The following is a 20,372-nucleotide window of genomic DNA, read 5'->3' as shown; positions in this document are numbered from 1 at the left end:
GTGGATGGGCATCCCTCAGGGTTCCAAATCCAAGTCTAGTTCTTTTCTGCTTTTCTTTCTCCCATCAGTATTCAATTTCCATTTCTGGGGGGATTTCTTTTTTTCTTCCTCATTTAAAAAAAAGACAACACAAATAACTAATTTGAAAATTTAATTTTAACTTAATTTTTATTTTATTTCAGCAATACATATTTGCAAGTTACACAGTTAAATAGTTCTTAAAAGGAGAAGAGAAATTTCAGCCCTATCCTCTCACCTGCAACTTCTCTCCAGAGGTAATACCTGTCAATTCTTTTCACTGTTTCTTCTGGACTTCAGCTCCTATTGCTAAATAAATTTTTATACAGTTATTTATTAGTTTCTAGCTTTAGTTATATATTCTCTGTGATGCGAGATGGGGATTTAGTTTGCTAACACTTCTCCTCTCCCACATACAAATCCTCTCCCCCTCATTTCTTAAAAAAAGTTTATATCATAATATTTTATTTACATTATTCTGTATATAAATGTCATTCACAGCTAAACCATGCACTATATTATTTCCTTTCTTTTAAAAAAAAAAACAGGTTTTCCCTAGTATTTAATAATTGCATTGTCTTTTCACTTGCTATTTTTCTATTTATCTTCACTAGTTCATCCTAGGCTCTCTAAGAAAAATATAAATCGCTCCATTGTTTACAAACCAATTTGTTTCATGTGTGTGGTTTTTTGCTACATACCAACAGCCTGGGAATTCTTTTCACCTTTCTCCTGTGTTGGATTTCTTGTTTCCTACACTGTTATGTTTTCCTCTATCCTAGTTTAACCTGCTATTTTGGAAAAGCACATCCTCCAGTAGATTTCTGATCAAAAGTGCAAAGGTGATAACAAATTTGAGACCTCTCATACTTAAAATGTCTCTATCTATCTTCTCATTTATTTGTTGGTGTTTTCCAAGTCTCACCCTTTTTCTCCAATGTGTAGTGGTCATTGAATATTCATAATTAAGAGTGAGACTTTAACATGTTAATAGATACTAGACAATAGGGCAAGCCCTGGCCTTTGTGTTGGGGAATCCCCAACAGTCTGTATATGTTGATCTTTTTTCTTGGGATGGGCAGTTTTTTCATGGGAGGATCCTCCAGGCTCCTGTCTTGACAGGCTACAAGTCTGTCATCATTCTGGCTGCTGAGTAAGGGAAGGGTTCTGGGGCTCTTGTTTACCATGAAGGCTTTGATGCATTTCCTCCCAAGCTGCAGAACACCACCTCCCTCCCACCCTCCACTGTGCCCGAAGTCAGCAAATCAGAAGAGAAAACCTCCATCTTCAGTCTTCTCGTAAGAGTGAGGAAGGGTAGATGGAGAAGAGAACTGTTATTCTGACTCTCAACCAATCTTCCTAGAGGTTTTCAGGGGGAACAGTGGAGGGAGCAAGCACCCAGCCAACTAGTCAGAGAGGTTTTTAACTCTTATGATCTGTGTGAACTTGAACAAGTCTCTCGATTTCTCTAAACTTCAGTTTCTTCATCTGTAAAATGGAAACACAGGGCTTTGGTGTGAGCATTAAATGGGATCAATGAGTGTGAAGTGCCTGGCACAGTCTGCCCAGCATAAAGAGGGCACTCCTTTGGACATACAGTGGTCATGATGGTAGCAGTTGTAGTCCTTAGCTTTTCTACAATCTCAAAAGGAAAGCCACCCTACTTATGTTCTGCCAAAGTTTTAATAAAATTTCAGGGTATCACAACCTTTGCAACTTGTCCTCCATGCCGCCCTCTCTGAGCGCCCAACCAAACCGTTAGAGCCACCTCCTCCATTTTGACCCCCAACCCAATGGATTGACATGCAAGACTGAGAACTTCAGTGAAGTCAGTCAGAGCCCAAATCTCAAAAGTAAAACTGGTCCCCCTTCTCCCTTATTCTACGCAATGCCCTCCATCTTTCTCTCATTTCCCCTCTCTTTCTTATCACTCCTGGAAAAAGAGAAGAGAAAGGAACCTTCCTGCCTTCAGTGTGCTAGAGTCCCTCTCCCAGTGCAAAGAGAGATTCCTCTTTCCCACCCTTCTCACCAGTTCTCTCGTGCCCTTGTCCTTCTTTCCCATTTTTCTCTCACTGCTCATTGGGACCTTGACTCTGGCTTTGTTGGAGGATAGTCTTTCTCTTCACAATCAAGGTCATTTCCCTAAATTCTTAGGATACTTTTTTTTATCTGTTCTGGACCTCCAGCAACTTTGTTAATTGGCTATATCTCAGGGGGGATTGAATAAGGAAGAGGAAATGAAGGAGCTGGATAAGTTGGGGTTATCTTAAAGTTAAGAATTTAGAATCCTTGATGGGCCATCTAGTACAGAATCTGATGAAAAGTAGCACCCACTGTACTTGGCATTTTGTCTCTGTCTGACACTTCAGATTGCAAAACTCTAGTAAAGAGTGTCCCTACTATGTTCCTCATGTGCCTCAACCACTGAAAATGCACCTAATGAAATTTTTGAAGTAGGTCTTACTAGCAAAAGTCATGGTGAAGTAAATGTTGGGAAATAGCCTTTGTTGGGAATGATGTAAATACATGGTCACTTGGAAACTACATTTTAATAAAAGTGGATAGAGAAATATAAGAACAAACTTCACTTAATAAGCTCTTACATTCTTATTTTCTTTTTCAACCACAGGCAACAAGAACGCTGCACTTTGTTCTCTGTGCATGCCCTTTTCTGAATGCAAACCTTATTCTGTCCTTAAAATTCTCCCCAGCAAAATAATAAAGCAAAGGGTTGAGGCAGCTATTAGCAGCTGCCAAGGCCAGTGTGATGACCACAGCTTTTTGCAGCCTATCTGTGCACGTACCCACTTTCCACACAGCCAAGTGGAAGGTTCTCAGTACATGATAGGGCAGGAAACACACGAGGAAGATGATCAAGGCGATGACGATGGTGACAAGCGCCTTCCTGTGAGAAACCCGCAGCCCCGATTTTGGGACCTCCACCTTTAACAGGGCTCGAATAATCAGCAGGTAACAGATGCTGAGCGTGCAGAATGGCAGCAGGAAGCCCACCGCTAAGGCGATGTAGTTCATGATCTGCAGTTTAACAATTTTACCGAAACTCAGCTCTAAGCATGATGTGACATTACCCTTCTGCTCGGAGCCATTCTTCAGAAGTATTGTTGAAGAAGCCATGATGAGGGTCCAGATGATCCCACATAGAACCCAGGCACTTCTGATGCTAGTGATATGGAGGAGCCGAAAGGGGTGAACAGTTGCCAGGTAGCGCATAACACTCAGCACAGTCAGGAAATAAATGCTGCTGTACATGTTGACATACAGGGAGTAAGACATAATCCTGCAGGTCAGGTCCCCAAATATCCAATCGGAGCCTCTGAGGTAATAGACAACCCTGAAGGGCAGTGTGGTTATGAACAAGAGATCAGAAATGGCCAGGTTCAGCATGAAAATATTCACAGATGTGGACTTCTTATAAGGCTGCAGAAAGACATATATGGAAAAGCTATTTCCCAAGGCTCCCAGGACAAATATTATCAGGTACACAACAGGATAAAAATCCCTCTTGAATTTTCCAATCAGGCAGTCCTTGTGGCTGTTGTTATTGCTGAAGGTGTCATTGGGTTCCATTTCTGATATGGAAGTGGATAGAGGCAAAGACATAAGTTTTCTCTCCATGCTGGATTAAAAAAAAAAAGACATAAAAGTTACTTCCTGCTCACTGCTTACATATTTCCAGGTTTTAATGAAGTGTGGAGAAATACTAGTTTTTCTTTGAAACATAAAATGAAAAACATATTAGCTAATATTTACTATGTGTTCCATCATATTTCATGATAAAATTCTAGGATACAGAATATACATTAATTTATTTGATTGGAGCTGAAGCCTCAAACTTGAGAGACTTTTGGCCTAGTGTCCATTTTGACGTGAATGTCCTGCAACACTGTGGCCTAAATCTACTGGACAGCAGATTTCTGATTACCGTCAATGGAAGACAGAAGAAAGTGGCACAACATTTTCCAAGTTCGGGAAGGAAAGCTCTACCAACCTAGAGTTCTATATTCAGCAAAAACATCCTTTAAGTGTGAAGGCAAAATCAAGACATTCTCAGATGATAGAAAGCTAAGAGAATTTGTTGCCAGCAGGCCTACTTTAAAGAATGAAGAAAAGAATTCCCCAAACAGAAAGGAATCAATAAAAGAAGGAGCCATGGAATATCATAAAAGAAGAAAGAACACAATAAGCAAAAATATGGGTAAATGCAATAGGACTGGTTCTTGGAAAAGATCAATATAATTGACAAACCTATAGCAAGATGAACAAAAGAAAAATAGAGCCGACGCAAGTTACTGTTATCAGGAATAAAACAGGGGACATCATTATAGGCACTGAAGACATCAAAAAGATAATAAGGAAATAAGGAAATACTATGACCACCTCGCAAACATAACCTTGACAACTTCAGTTAAATGGATTAATTACTCAAATAATCCAAATTATCCCAATGCACCCAATATGAAATAGGTAATTTGACTATTAAGAAAATTAAATTCTTAATTAAAAATTCTCAAAAGAAATTGCCAATACTAGATGGTTTCACTGAAGTATTCTACCAAACATTTAAATAAGAATTAACACCAATTCTATACAATATCACCCAGAAAATAGAAGAGGAGGATACCTACCCCAATTTATTTTATGAAAAAACCTACACAAGGCTACAGATCAATAATCTTTATGAAAATAGATGTAAACATCTTAGCAAATAGATTTTAGCAATATACAAAACAATTTTTTTACACCATGATGAAGTAGGGCCTGGAGTACCAGGGCCAGAAAGAGGAGTCCCCACAACAACTGGCTGTGAAAATCAGTGAGGATTCTGTCTGGCCCGTTGAGACCGAGGGTTGTTTGAAACCCAGGCATCCCTTAGGGCCTGCAAACAGACTCACTCACTTGCAGGCATTTGCCCTAGGCTCCGGCGGAGGGACAGTGGCTTGGGAGTGCCAGAGATGTACTGGAGCGACTAAATGGTATGGCTTCGGGGCAAGGTAGGGAGGACAGCTGCAATCGTCTCTGTGTTAAGCCTTCCTCCTACACATCCAACAGGCAGGCACCATCTTTCTTGTGTTGAGCCCTCCCCTCAGATGGCCCAATCTGAATCTTTTAAAAATTGTGTATTAACCCACCTCAACAAAATGCTTGTGCTGAGGTTTTTACCACCTGTCATTAAAACCCAACACTTTAGGAGTGGGAACAAAGGCTAGGCCTATCCTGGATAAAAACAGTTTCTTCATTTTCTTCAAAGGCATTCCAAACTGCTTAGCGGGACATGTTTGACTTTACTAAAGGGACCTGTGAATGAAGACTCATTTCTGTTGTGATAAATAATTCTTAAACTCCCAATACCAGTATAGTCTTGGCCTCACTGGGATACTTCTCACCCACCTGTCACACACTAACTTAGCCTGTGAAATAAGGATAATTGTTAGAGACTTTTAGAATTTTGAACCATCAGCTCTTCAGTGAATCATCACAGAAACCTCTGGAAAAGGTAAGCACTGCTAAGTGAGAGAACTCTCAGGACTAATAACTGACTCCCAGGTATGCCGACTGTGCAGTCAGCTACTATCAGAGTTGAGACAATGCAACTGGAAAGGATCATCCAAAACTCATCTCTGACCCTGGAAAAAGCCATAAATTATATAACGTCTCTGGGAGTTGACAAAGGTTCTTTGCTTAATCAAACTCCAGCCAAGCTCCTCTGTGCTCTCTTTTCAACTAGGATTCCTTGGCCTATAAAGACTCCAATAAAACATTAACATAGCTCAAGGCCACGTCTGTATGATGACCCTAACCTCCCCTTCTTACACAGCCTGAGAAACTCAAGGCTGTCAAAAGAATTTACTGTGTGACCCAGCTAACAGCTGAAGATTGGCCCCTGCCTCCCAGCATTGATGGGAAGGTAGGAACCTAACATGCATAACACCAGTTCTCAAACCTAGATGCGTTTGACATGGACCAAACTTCCCTTCCAACTTTTTATAATTTTTCAATTCCCTGACCTACTAAGCACTGCCTCTATTTATTCATTCTTCTTTGAAAACATTCATTTATCTCTATAAAAATCAAAACTGAGTTCAGTTCTTGGTGGACTCTTTTCTCTATTGCAATAGTATATTACTGATTAAATCTGTCTCACTTTATTTGGTGTCCAGCTTTATCTGTGAAAAAGCCAAGGTTTAAATGTAAATTTATTAGGCAGAGTTGTCATGGATAATGACATAGTCCTTAATTTCTTCTTAGCCAGTCAAAGAGAAATTTATGTAAGAGTAAACATCTCTTATTACAACTGCATAAATACTACAGAACAGTCCATGACTCGGGTGGGGTGTTGGGGAAGCTTCCTGAATATATAGAAAAGAATAGGTAGATTTTGGGGGACATATTTTTGTTGTCTGGCTTCCTGTTTTTCAGAATCTGTTTTAAAAATTAATAACCATTTTTGTTTCTGCAATGTCTTGCTTTCTTGAATCTTACTCCAAAATTACTTAACACAACCACAAATCCTATAACTCCTCACATCTTCATACGGAGACATCCCAGTTTCCCAACGTGTACATTCTCTTTGGACACAATAAAACAATAAATCCAACTTTATTCAAATACAGGCATGTTCCTAATTCCCTTGGACTAGAAGACACTGACTGGGAAAATCCACGTAATAATCTAAAGAATAAAAAAGTATGGAAAAACATTAGTTAAATTAACCTACCAAAAGGTGGTTTGTAAGTATATTTCTGATGCAGTATGGATGTTTTTCAATCCCCCTTCAGAGATCTATGTGAAGATGTGACTTAGACAACATGGTTTGCATATAAATTATGTCAAAAAAGAACAGCATTTTTTTCTTTAACTTAGCAATTCCAAAAGTATCTTCCAAAGAATATGAGTTACATGAGATGCACTGTAATGTGGCCTCCATGTTTAAATCAGCCTGAGAAACACAGCACGCTCCAGAACTCTCCGCTTGCAGTTCCATAAGCCATGTTAACGGCTCTGTGAGGCTCTGAAGGGGGAAAATGTCTGATTTATACAGGGTAGACTTCCTTTTTCTTTTTTTTTTTTTTTACTCTGAATACTTTTTTGCACATTAACACATACTTCTATCCCACATAACTAATATTTTACACAGTCTTACTTGTGAAATGCTGATGTTATTATAAAATATATCTGGAAGATAGTTTTGATAGACAAGAAAGAAAAACCTCTACCCGCCCACCCACCACTCCCCAATGGGCCAAATCAACAAGCAAGTGTTCAAGTGTTTGGAGTCAGGAAGCTCTAAGCACTTTAGACTAAATTAGAATTTTTGAGCATCCATTACTTCATTTATAAAATGGAGATTGTATTAGTTTCCTAGGGCTGCCTTATCAAAGTACCACAAATTGGGTGGCTTAAAACAACAGAAATTTATTCTCTCACAGTTCTGGAGGCTAGAAGTCTGAAATCAAAGTGTCAGCAAGGCCATGCTTCCTTCTAAGTCTCTAGGGAGGAATCCTTTTTTGCTTCTTCTAGCTTCTGGTGTTACCAGAAATCTTTGTCATTCCTTGGCTTATAGATGCATCATTTTAATCTCTTGACTCTGTCACATAATGTTTTTCTTATGTCTTCCCATTATCTTCCCATTATGTATTTTGTGTCTCTGGGTCTTGTCCTCTTCTTAAAAGAATGCCAGTCATTGGGGTAGAGTTCATCTTAGTAGTATGATCTCATCTTAATTAATTAAATCTGCCAAGATCCTATCCTCTATAATAAAAGGCTAATATGCAAATTGTCCCCTCGACTGGGAGTTCAACCAGGAAGTGGGGCCAGCCAGCCAACCTCATGCATCCCCTCCCCGCCGGCCGGTCTGGCACGATCGGCCCCAATTGGGGCAGGCAGGCTGGACCCCACCCATGTACGAATTTGTGCACCGGGCCTCTAGTTTCTCAATAAGGTCACAATCACAATTACCTGAGTTTAGGACTTGGACTTAATTTTTGGGGGGACATAATTCAGCCACCACAGTGATATATAACATCTATTTCATAGAGTTGTTGTAAAGACTAAATGAGAAAGAGAGAGTGCAAGAGCACTTCACAGAGTACATGGCACTAGTAAGTGTTCCATAGCTGCTTCACTCTCTTGAATAGTAAATGATCTAGCTTCAACATCTGTCATTCCACTGACCACAAGAATGAGTTGATGACATCAATTCTCACATTCAGATAGGGTATAAAATGTAGATTTCTCACCCTGGCCAGTTTGGCTCACCAGATAGAGCATCGGCCTGCAGACTGGAGGTTCCCAGGTTCGATTCCGGTCAAGGGTTGTGGGCTCGATCCCCAATAGGGGGCATGCAGGAGGCAGCCAATCAATGATTCCCTCTCATCATTGATGTTTCTATCTCTCTCGCCCTCTTCCTTCCTCTCTGAAATCAATAAAAATATATTTTTTAAAAAAAGCAGATTTCTCTTGGTGTTTGCTAGAAAAACATACTCTACAAAAATACTGATTACTCTTAGATTATTCTGACATATTTATGATGAAAATCTCTCAAAAATCACTCCACTCCTTTACTCTGACTCTCTGCCTACCAGAAATTTTCTGATAACCCATCTTCTTAGGCCTCTCTGGAAGAGTGAACTATGGATTGTGAACTAGAAAATTCCAATAAAGGGAAAGTAGAATCCCCCATTATAAATACACAAATCAGAATTTTGGGTTAAAAATTTGTTCCACATGAGTTTGGTTTCTGTAAATTGATTTCTTGAGGCTTAGGAGTAGACTGACAACATGAAATTTCTCATGTACAGAGCTGAGGGTCATATCCTATTTCTGAAATGACCAAGGGCCTTAATGCTGATTGCACTGATGGTGGCTCTCTCCTTTTGATCTGTTTCAACAGCGAATCTGAGGTTTCTACTTGGGTTATAAGAAGAATGGTGAGGACATTAGCTGAATAAGAAGCACATATTCTAGAGCTCATGAGACAGAACAAGGCTGCTGATACAGTTCAGGGAGATAGCCATGAAGAGACTGGAAGTCTGGAAGCCTGACTTGAGAAAGGGAATACAACAAAATCAGAAGCTTGGAGATAGTGTTTTAACCAATTTCATAGAGAACTGAAGTTTCTATTGGTTGGCAGGACCAGGACAGAAGGATCAAACCCCAAATCAGAAAGGACAGTGTTGCAATGCTAGAGTTCATACAGGCAGCAGGCACAAACCAAGTCTGTGAGGCAAACATGGATTTGGATTAGATGTCACAATTATGTGACAGCTCTGGATGGGCATAGCACTAGAGTCAGGGTTAACACACAGAGCTTAGGGGATAGGAGAAAAGGCAAGGGAGTTGAGACTGGTATGTGATCAGCCAGATCAATTTTCATGGAAGTGCTCTATTACAAAAGGGCTTTTTTGAAAAGGATGGAGACCTGTCCCTATGGCCATATAGAACCTCTTTAATCTAAAGAGCCTGACCATAGAACCTGGATTGGGACAGAATCCTAAAGAAAACTAAGAGGCCAAGGAAAAGTCTGAATTAGTACAAATAGACTTGAAAGCAATCAAGTCCTTAAACTTTTTGACCATGAAGACCACCACTTCTCCCATCTCAAGACCAACAGGCTTGTGTATTGTAATGAGAAGGCAGCCTGGGGTGTGGCAAACCTTTAGGGATGCTGTCAGCTACAGAAGCTGGGGGAAAGTCCCTTATCATAGGCAGAGCATGGGATCCAGCAGGCATGACCCACAGACAGGGTCATCAAGAAAGATGTTAACAGGTGGTCCACTAGGGAGTTGAGGGGTGTGGGAGATCAAAAACAGACTCTAGGGATTCCTTGAACAACTGGGGAGGAAGGAAGAATTCATGGGGCGGTCAGTGTGCAAGCAGCCAGACCCTTTACTGCCGAGCCACAATGCAAAGAGAGGACTTTAGACCTGAGAGGAGGCCTGGCCAGTGCAGGCTGGTCCTGAGTCTTGAAGAGCCCAAATGTTGGGCAAAGCCTTGGACACAGACACTCAGACCGCAGATCCTAAAACAGGGGTCCATTTCCCTGAATGAGGTAGAGACCAAACCTCAGGCACAAGAGCGATGCCCAATTTTAGAGTCAATGCACAAGATCAGATCAGATTATACCCAAGGGTTACGCTGAGTCCCAGAGTTGCCTCATTTCCTCTGCCTGAGATTAGGATTGGTCCTGGGCTCCCTCGGGGGCTGCCAGAAAGTAGAAGTGGTGGATAACTGCCAAACTGCCAAGGTTGCAGGGAGAAAATAACTACAGAGTCTGCTTTGAATACAAAAGCCTCTTAACCCATGTGAAGCTAAAAAAGGAAACTATACAAACACCCTTCCTAGAAGCTTTATTTAGCTAACAGCACAGGCTAAAAGCAGGGCTAACTCAACCAAACTTCCATTTAGTTCAACACTTCCTCTTGAGAAACCTCTGAAACATTGTGATGGTTCCTTCCTGCCAACACAAAATATATTTGACTACACTACACTGCAACCTTTCACTAGACTGTATTTAAAAAGAAAGAAAGAGAGAAAGAAAGAAAGAAAGAAAGAAAGAAAGAAAGAAAGAAAGAAAGAAAGAAAGAAAGAAAAAAAAAGAAAGAAAGAAAGAAAGAAAGAAAGGAAGGAAGGAAGGAAGGAAGGAAGGAAGGAAGGAAGGAAGGAAGGAAGGAAGGAAGAAAGAAAGAAAGAAAGAAAGAAAAAATCACCTGCTAGATGTGGCTGTAAAAACCAGCCAGACCAATTAAGTATGTGATAGAAAGCTGAGAAATATATGAACAGGTAAATTCAAGGGAAATTTGGAAATAAATCAAGAGCATAATTTCTATTGCCTTAGAGAGAGAAGAGAGAGTGTGCATAGCTTTCTGTACTGACAGTGGGCTCGGGACAAAGAAAGAATGAAGGCTTTGTCTCCTGCAGCTCTACTGGTAATAAAACAACAAAGAAGAAACAGTGAGAATCAGCAGCAGATGGAGGTGCCATACTTCAGCTAAGGATAAATCCAAATGTGCTGCTGGGCCAGTTGAAATCTGAGGAGGGTGAATAGCTTGCATTGATGCTGACTGTTTTCATGATCATCGCAAAGCTGCAACTGTCCTGAACCTCACAGATGTTATTTTCCTTTTTACTTAGAAAAAAATATATTTTTGATGCATTGACAGGAGAACTTGTCGCAGAGTCCTCCCTCACCGTCAGCACTGACTGGGACTGAGAACCCACAGATGTGCTCACCTTCAGTTCTCAGATCTGGGCTTGTGATCTGCACTCTGAACCTCAAGACTGAGGCAGACACACTAACATGGACATACCTAGAAGAGCAGCAAGCGATGTGCAATTAGTCAACCAGCTGCCGTGACATTGTGGTAAACTGCTAAAGAACAGATAATGTTCTGGAGAATCAAGGTTGGTGCAGTGTGCATCATCTTTACAAGGCATATTAGTGGTGGCATTTTGTGCAGAGCAGTCCCTACGTAAAGGGCAGAAGCACCTCATTGGAAGGAGAACTGGTAGACCTACCATGCCAGCAGCTTCCCTGATTGCTACTAGGTGATGTTCTGAGTCCTCTGTTTGGCCACTGTTTCTGGGCCTTTGAACTCCCACAAGGAAAATTCTTCTAGTAAAATTGACATCAGGGTCCTTGCCTGTCCGACCTCATCAGCCACCCCTACTATTCCTTACTGCAAGTCCCCCAGCTTTGGCCAAACCTGCCTAAGGACTCTGGGAAAGCATGCTTCCTCTATCAGCCCACCTCCACCTCCACCCCCACCTTCACTTCCACCTCAAGCCACAAATGCTTGTGTATTTAACAAGGAGCTATAGCCAACCTGTACTGCATTTACTCTGTGGTAGGCACTCTGTGAAGATCTTTTGTATATTAACTCAAATAACCAGGATGGGTGAGTTCTTGGGCAATTATAGACAGAGGTAGCTGAGGACCATGGTGGGGCTCCAGTGGGGGGTCCACAGTCAGGTGAAGATGAACTGATAGTGGGCTGAGCAGTCAGGAAATGGAAAACCGTAAGTCCTCAGGGCCACGGAAGTCAGGGAAGGAGTGGAGGTCCAAAGGCAAGACATGAAGATCAGATGAGAAAAGAGAGGAGAATCAGCTGCTGAGCAGTAACAAATGACCTTAGCCTACTTATGTATAATTCAGGGTCTCTGTGGTGGTGGGGATGGGGCAGGGCAGCTATTGCTGGGCATTAAGAAGAGGAAGATGAGATAGAAATGACAACAGTGTGTCCAGTGATTTAGGACGTTAGGCATAAAAGGACAAGGAAATAAAGAAATTTGAATAGGTCTCAGAGTTAGAGGAAAGTAGCATTTGATTGACCACCTGCTATGCATAGTGAATACATTCTTTCATTTACAACTCAAAATAATCCTAAGGGACTATCCTTACCAGCCTCCTTTTCAAGGTGAGGAAGCCAACCCTTAAAGAGTAATGGTTATACAGCTAGAAAGTGAGTGGGTGGGAAGTCCAACTAGGTATGCTGGGCTCCAAGTAGAGAGCACATTCTACTCTAGTGTGATTCAGGAGTGTGGAGTTTGAAGAGACAGGAGGAGAAATGAACAGAAGAAGAAAATGAAGGCACTTGGGGGAGATGGGCTGAGAGTAAGAATCACGGTGTCTCCAGAGAAAAGAAGACTGCATCTTCCCTGGCTTACTCAAACTTTTCCTCCAGCAAGAAACCCTTCACAGTTGCAGGGCGTGAGAGTGACCTCTCCTCTCACTGTGGTCACTTTATCAACTACTGCAACTTTATCAGTTTCCTGTCCCTGGGCTGCCACAGTCCCTCCCCCCACTGTTTAATCAATGCTAGCCTTCTTATTGCTAAGTTCTTTGATACTTTTATCCCCACTAACTACTCCCCCCTTAAATCAGACTTTCTCTTGGTCTCCTCGACATTGCGTTCTTGAATCATCTCTTATTGTTTGGCCAGTCTTTCCTTCTAGGCTGCTGTTCTCTTTGCCTGTCCCCTAATTGTTGATGTTTTCCAAGGTTCTGTCCTTGATCCTCTTTCCTTCTCTGTTCTCATGCCCTTGCAAAAATTCATCAACTTCTCTGGCTTCAGTTACCATCAAGGCCCCTAAATTAATCAGGCTCCCTCAGCTCTTCCTCCCCACCTCTGGATTGCAAGAAACAGTTCCATTGCATGTTTCATAAATGCTTCAAATTCAAAATGCCCCAAGTTTTCTTCCAAACTGCAGCTCTCATTTCTTTGTAAAGGCTTCCAGACTTAGCTCCCTGAAGTTGTGCAGAGAAGATACAACCCTCTGGATTGGAAGATTCTACATGTTTGTACCTCAAAATCCCAGAGGCCCCAGATTGCTGAACTAATATGCCTCCCTCTCCCAAATAGGGAAGTATCATTGAGTGTCTAGTTCTTGAAATCCAAGACTGCTAGCTCAGTCCTTAGTTGAAATAGGCACCAAATGTCATGGTAGAAACATAAAGCTTTGTTGACCTTTCTGGCCTCCTGGGAACAGTCTCATGCTTTAAGAATTGTTGCAAAAGGATAAAGTGAATGTAGTTCTTGGAGATCAAAATAGAAATGTAGACAAAAAGAACTGAGATCACAACATCTTTTGAATAAGGAACCGAGCTAGTGTCCAGGCTTCCAGAATTAATGGGGGCAGGACAGTGAACCACACAGTTCTCCATTTCTATGGAGTCAGCAGCTTGGATCATTCTGCTGCTCCAATTGCCTTCCATGCTATCTCCCTCAAAGTTCCTCAAAATGCCCCGAAGTGCACCACCAAGCTAACGCCCCTTTGTCTTCCCAATATCATTTGTTTCCCCAGGTCTCATAACTGTAAAATCAACACCTTGGGCCCATTAGTAAAAGGGATATTTGGAGAACTGCTGAAAGCCAGTAGGTGTTTAATAGTTATGGCTCTGGAAGTTTCCTGAGAAGGGAATTCTTTAGTCCACTTTCTCTGTCCTGCAGAGCTTCTCTTCAACAATTCTGGGGCCCAGAGAGACTTCTTAGCCAGACCCCTGGGGCCTGATTATTCACCCTGCAGGATGACTGCCGCTTCCCCTCTTGGGTCTCTGCAGAGTTTTACTGTCTAATATTTGTCCTCTGGTTAGGACTCCATATTTGGATGTTGTAAAGCTCATAAAGCCCTGTCCTCCCAGTACCCAAACAAATAGTGTCTGACTTGCCCTGGAGCTTAGCAGACAGAAAATGTGCCGTGTTGCCCATGGTGTTACCACGGGATCCTAAAGTAACCTGAAGCCCCTAAGAGACAGTCTTTGGAAGCTGTCTGTTTTCCATGGGGGAAGGCCTGCATGAGATCTTGCAGCCAGGGTGGGAAGGTGTTCACAAGCAATTGTCACAACAGGCAGAGAATCCCTGTGGGAGACCGAGTGCACTGAGCAGTTTCTCCCTTGTAATGGCCTAACCTAATTGGCTTCTTTTATAAGCAAACTTTCCAACACCGCGTCCCCTCCCCACACACACACACTCCTTCACCATCTCTCCTCAGATTTCTCAGGAACTCACCAGGATGGAGCCAGCGGGAAGAGGGATGTTGGTGATTTGTTGGTGTCTGTGGCCTGCCTCCTGACTAAATTCCAAAATGCTCAGTGAAAGTTCAGAACTCCCTACAATAACTTCTGAATTTCATTAACCTGATTTCCTATTTTAGTTCTAAAGACCAGATATGCCCTATGATATTGTTTTCTAACTAGAACATTTTCTTGAAATCATTGTAGTTGTCAACTTTTCAGTGATTTCTCCCAGCTGCCCTTCCATAGGCGCCCTTCAACTTGCATCTGCCTCCCTCTTTTTCTAGCACTGTCCCTGACTCCTGAGAACCCATGGGAGCCACCTGAGCCTTTGTGCCTGGACTCTGCTGAAGGCTGCTAGGCCTTCTTGAAATATTGCCCAGTTTGGGGGTAGGACTGGACATACAGCGCACATCAGCTATGACCTTCTTCCACTCAAAGGAGAACTTTGCTTAGACCACAGAACATGTGGTAAAATGACATCCACCATCACAAACAGACATGGACAGATGGAAGGAGAGGCACTCCAGAAGATGTGTATTGTCAGAGCTGCCATTAGGTCAAATAGCTGCATGTGTAAAAAGTAACAATTTAGAAAGTTCTGGTGTGGCCAAACTGCCAGATCCTTTAAGCATCATTGTTGGACTGATGGTTTAGCAATAGTTGTCTTTTTTCTATCCTTCTCTGACAAAATTTCCCTCTCTGCTTGCTTGTTTGGTTAGTTTGCACATTCTCCTCTGACGTCCCTTACTTCAGAATTTCCCTGTGCAAAAAGATGCCAACAGATTATACACATAATAGGGAATAATTAGCCCCTAAAATTGGAGTTTTTACACAATTTGGTTCTTTTTATGTTATTTTGAGGGGACAAACGCTCCCAGAGAACAACTTATCCCCAGGGACATAGCAGGAGCTGAAGGTTGGCATCTGAGCACATGAAGGCTCTCTCTGCCTCCATGAGGGAGATAAATGGCACTGTCTCTGACATCCCTTCCCACCTCTGTCTTTGCTAAATCCTCTTGTTTCATTCTCTAATATTTCCCAAAAGCTACCTTACTCCTATGTTCAACCTAACAATTAACACTCAACCACCACAATAAACAAATGCATATTCAAAAACAAAACATTCAAAAAGAAAACATTTACCTATAAGGAGAGCTCCTTGAAGATATGACTTCATTTTTTAAGCATTATTTTGATTGTGCTGTCTTCTCTCTGACTTTCATAACTTTCCTCAGCTCTTCTTTGTTAATAGGACGTATGAGCCTATAATGCTGATTATGAATTTAATGTTATAAAACTATCTCAACCAATTTTTGTCATTTTTCTAGTGCACTTTATTAGTGCAATTTACCTTATTAAGGAAGATTGGAGGTATCTATTATTAACCCAATTTCTGATCTAAGTAAGGCTGCAGAATCATTTGCATTTGAATCTTGATTCCCAATTCTCCTAATTTCAAAAGCAGAAGAAGAAAGGTAGTAGATCAGCAGGTATTATCTCAGAGGCCAAACTCCTTCCAATAATTCCTAGGGATTGTGTCAGCAAAAGGAAATCCCGCCCCCCCCCTCCCCCCCCCCCCCCAATCAAAGTGACTAAATGACATGACTCAGGGGCTCCCAAAAGCCCACTAATTCAAATTAAAACCTCCTCTCTTTCCCTTCCCTCCTACCTAGGCATTAAATTCATTTATTAGAGCAAAAGAATTATTTACAAAGGTAGCTTGTTAAACATCATGTTTCCTAGAATGATATAGAGATATTGTGATATCATGAAAACCCTTGGTGAGTAAATCCCAACAGGATCCAAATCCTGGCTCTTGCTAACAGTGTGAGCATTAGCAAGTACTTATCCTCTTGTTGTTACTGAGAGACCCAGAGGAGGCAACACAGATGAAAGCCTCCTACATAGCTGCACCGAGCCTGGCACATCATGTACATCCAATGCATTATCATTCCTGTTGCAACCCTATGTTGTCCAGGAAAGAAATGCCTAAGAACTTTTTAGAATTCTGGGTATAAAATACATGTAAAGATAGTAAGAAACAAGCAGCTAAGGAGAGAATGTTTCCATATGTCTGGAAAACTTGAAAAACAGAGAATTAATTGCCTGGGAAATGCCCCCAGGCAGCTGCCAGTAGCCTGGGATCAGTGGGCATCTGAAACTATAGAGGAGAGGGCAAAGAACAAAGCAAACTGCCAGCTTTCTCCTCCCCCAGACCATCCTGCTGCCCAGTATCTCCTGTGAGGCAGACGTGTCATCACTACCCACCTGTCTCCGTGAAATCCTTCTGTCGCAGGGGCCAGCTCAGGGCTTTCCTAGTCCCGGTATGGTCTCACCCTCGGACGAGAGAGAACACAGTCTGTCACGCCCAGCTTCTACTCTCGCTGTTCTCAACCCATTTTCTACGTGGTGGCCAGAGTGACCTCTCCAAAATGAATATCTGAGTACTTACTCTTCTGCTAACAAGGAAAGACTCCTTCAAACATATCAAAGAATTTATAAGGAAACAAAGTTATTGTTAAGGTAAACTCAAAATAAAAAGAAATCCACTTACCTTAAGGAATCTATGATGCCTCCAGGTACTCTGTAGACAATTGTGCTTTCTGTACTAGAGGTGCAAATGAGGCAAACGGCATCTCTATAGTTTCACAAGATGACACTTACAAGACATATTTTTTTCTCATTATAAAAATCCTTTTTATAATGTACAGTACATTATAATGTACAATAGCCATGGACTGGGTCCTTTTCAATTCTCCCAGCGTAAGTAATCTTTAAACTTCCAGAAACAAATAGGCTTTTCTCCTCCCTCCTCCCTTCCTCTCCTTCTCTCCACCCTTTTCCTCTTCCTGTCCCTCCCTAGCCTGTGTTCCCCTCCCTTATCCTCTCCCTCTCCTGTCTTCCTTCTATTCTTCCTCAGGTCTGCTTCCTCTCTTCTTTGAAACTTCTCCTTAAAACACTGAAGACACAAAAAGTTTCCATGCCTGGCCCTGGCTTTTCCTAAAGACCCTTCCAACTTTGGGATTCTTTGGCTCCAACTGCTCAGACTACATTACTTTCTTTGTCAAAAGGGTGAACCCATACTCTCACCAAGTTATCATTCCAATAGGAGAAGTTTTCCTGTAAATATTGTCAAAGATGATACTATTTTCTCCACGGGTCAATTAATATAAAGAGATTAATAGGTTCAGCAGAGATAAACATATGCTGTTAACTTAAGTCCACATTTATTCATGAATTAATTTATTTACACTTCCCCATTTATTCTTAAGGGGGCCACGTACTGGGTTTTCTGCAAGAACTCCAGCCTTGGGCATTTTGTCTGGTAAAAGGATGAGACCCTGATGAAAGTAACTACACTACAAAGAAGGCAGTGGGTAATATCCAGAGAAAAGCACAGAGACAGTGCTGCGTTTTCTCACGGGGCTCTGATAAGGCTTTATAGCAAAGCTGAGCAACCCAGGCAGATGCTTGCCTTTCTCTGCGTTATCCAGCTTGGACACTGCATTTATCCAGCGCTCATTGGATAATTGCACCAGCTGAGCCCCTGTTAGACTTTCGTCTTCCAGGCTTAGTCTTGGGGAACTAGCACACCTCAGATGTCTGGTGTGCAAGATAAACTAAAGAAGCAGAAGTCCCTGAGCCTGGAATGAATACACACGAGATTTTTTTAAATGTCCAAGATGATCCTGACACACACCAATGGAGTCACATTGCAAAAGTATAGCAGCTTTCTTCCAGACCAGGTGCTACTTAGATGATAGGGGTACACCTTAGGATGCCAGGTGGGTAGGGAGGCAGAATATTAACAGGTCCAAGGCTAAATTTTGATACATTTAGAACATTCTGGAGTCTCAATGTCTCTAACTTTTAACCACTATATCTTGGAAGCAAATCAATTTCTTTAAAATATTAGTAAATTGAAACTCTCAAGAAGATTCTCATCTCTACAGTTTATGTGACTGAGGTGGATGACAGAAATTTCTAGAAGTCTTATATTTCCCACAAAGTACTCTTGCATTATTAATACAGTGTTAAAAGGGAGATTTAGATGGCTTGCCTGAAATTGTACCTTTCTTTCCCTTGATTTTGTATTACTCCCAGGTATGTGTCAGAGATAGGAAAATATTTCAAATTACTTAGGTCAGTTGTTATTGTGTTGGCCATTAGAACAACTTGGGAACATTTAGGAAAAAAGAAAAGTAAGAAACTACTATAAGATGACTGCCTTACCTTCAAAAGTTAAATTTCCCCTTTTCTAGGGGTAATTTTCTAATCTCCTCAGAATCAGCTAGAGTAGGATGTGCAGCTAGAGTAGAAAACCACTGATTGAGACCCCAAAGGGGTAATAAACAGGTTATAAACATATGCTCTCACATACACTTTCCCTGTCATTGTGCCTCTGAGTAATAGCAATGAAATCTACAATCTCAAATTCAACCTCCTCCTCCCTCCCTCCAAAAATAAGACCCTGAATGGAAAAATACATCTTACATAATAAAATGACCCATTTATGAAAAATAGGAAAGATGCCATATAGCCCAAAATGAAGGTATAGTAAAGTACAATAAATCCTTTTAATGTAATATTGTCCAGCAATCTTAAATTGTGACTGTCAAGAATTTATGGCCATGTGAAAAAAGAAATATAAATATATTTATACCATCTGAACACAACTACGAAAACCAAACTAAAGTTATACACAGAAGCACACAAAATAAAAAGAATGTAAAATTAATACACCACACACACACACACACACACACACATCAATGGAGGCTATTTCATCTGTGGAATTTGCTTCCTTACACTTTTTTGTACTTTCTTAATATTGTCTAAACTACGTATATGGTAAGAAACAATTTTATAGTCAAACAAAAGTAACTTATTTTTCAAAAATAATTCTTCTGACCATGTCTAAAGTGACAAGCAAGGTATAAGTCTTAACAACGAACAAAACAAAGGTAAAAATGCTCACCTGAGGTTTCTTTCTTTCAAATGACAGCGTTCGTCTCTTCTGTCTCTCCTGCTTTCCTCCTCCAAGTAATTCAGCTTGCTCATTTAAAAGAAAAGTGAAACTGTGAGTTATACTTTATGAACAGTGTCAGCCAATAGCAAGAGAATAAGGAACTTTTCAGTCTGTGGGCCATCTGTCCTTCATAGAAACTAGGTATGGGTGTTGGCGCTGGCTTCCTTCTCAAAAAGGAGAAAGATTTCCAGTTAGGAACTACATCTAAAAGAAGAAACCTAGATGAGCTCTGACTCTCTAAGGACTATTTTTATCAGCATCTTTTACAACAGATCAAGGGGATGTGATGGGCTGGAGTCAGTGGTTTTAAATGGCTTTTAGTTCTCCTAACTGGTTTTAGTTTCCATGACAACGGTAACATCAATATTTTAGCCTTAAGTATATAGCACTTTAGATCTGTTTAGAGCACTTTCCATCACCCACTTGCTTTATCAACTTACTTGCCCTCAGGCAAAGACCTTACCCAATCTGCTGAAAAATGCTTCATGGAAGACTACCAAAGACTGCTTCATTGCTCATGTCAAAGGTTCTTTCTTCATCTTCATCTTCCTTCCCCTAGTGCAGTGGTTCTCAACCTTCCTAATGCCGCGACCCTTTAATACAGTTACTCATGTTGTGGTGACCCCCAATTTCATTGTTACAAATTGAACATAATTAAAGCATAGTGATTAATCACAAAAACAATATGTAATTATATATGTGTTTTCCGATGGTCTTAGGCAACCCCTGTGAAAGGGTCGTTCGACGCCAAAGGGGTCGCGACCCACAGGTTGAGAACTGCTTCCCTAGTGG

The 20,372-nt window shown here is 41.2% G+C and overlaps 1 protein-coding gene across 5 annotated transcripts; it reads right to left on the bottom strand.

Annotated features, from left to right (window-relative positions):
* Positions 1 to 200: 200 nt before the first annotated feature.
* CYSLTR2 (cysteinyl leukotriene receptor 2) lies at positions 201 to 19,595 on the bottom strand. 5 transcript variants are annotated; one of them, XM_070409059.1, is made up of 3 exons: positions 19,530 to 19,574; positions 16,820 to 17,027; positions 201 to 3,655 (listed from the first exon to the last, which is right to left on the bottom strand). In XM_070409059.1, the coding sequence occupies exon 3, from the start codon at positions 3,652 to 3,654 to the stop codon at positions 2,638 to 2,640; it is 1,017 nt and encodes a 338-aa protein (XP_070265160.1). In that variant the 5' UTR covers position 3,655; positions 16,820 to 17,027; positions 19,530 to 19,574; the 3' UTR covers positions 201 to 2,637. The 5 variants fall into 5 exon arrangements, with proteins under 5 accessions (XP_070265160.1, XP_070265161.1, XP_070265162.1 ...); XM_070409060.1 differs by having other exon boundaries at positions 16,820 to 16,888; XM_070409061.1 differs by lacking the exons at positions 16,820 to 17,027; positions 19,530 to 19,574 and adding exons at positions 15,695 to 15,822; positions 17,106 to 17,294.
* Between the last annotated feature and the right edge of the window lie 777 nt (positions 19,596 to 20,372).

Source organism: Myotis yumanensis, unplaced genomic scaffold (assembly GCF_028538775.1).
Source record: "Myotis yumanensis isolate MYYU_CA2020_CCGP unplaced genomic scaffold, mMyoYum1.0.hap1 SCAF_3, whole genome shotgun sequence".
Lineage (NCBI taxonomy): Eukaryota > Metazoa > Chordata > Mammalia > Chiroptera > Vespertilionidae > Myotis > Myotis yumanensis.
This window is presented reverse-complemented; position numbering and strand designations above follow the sequence as displayed.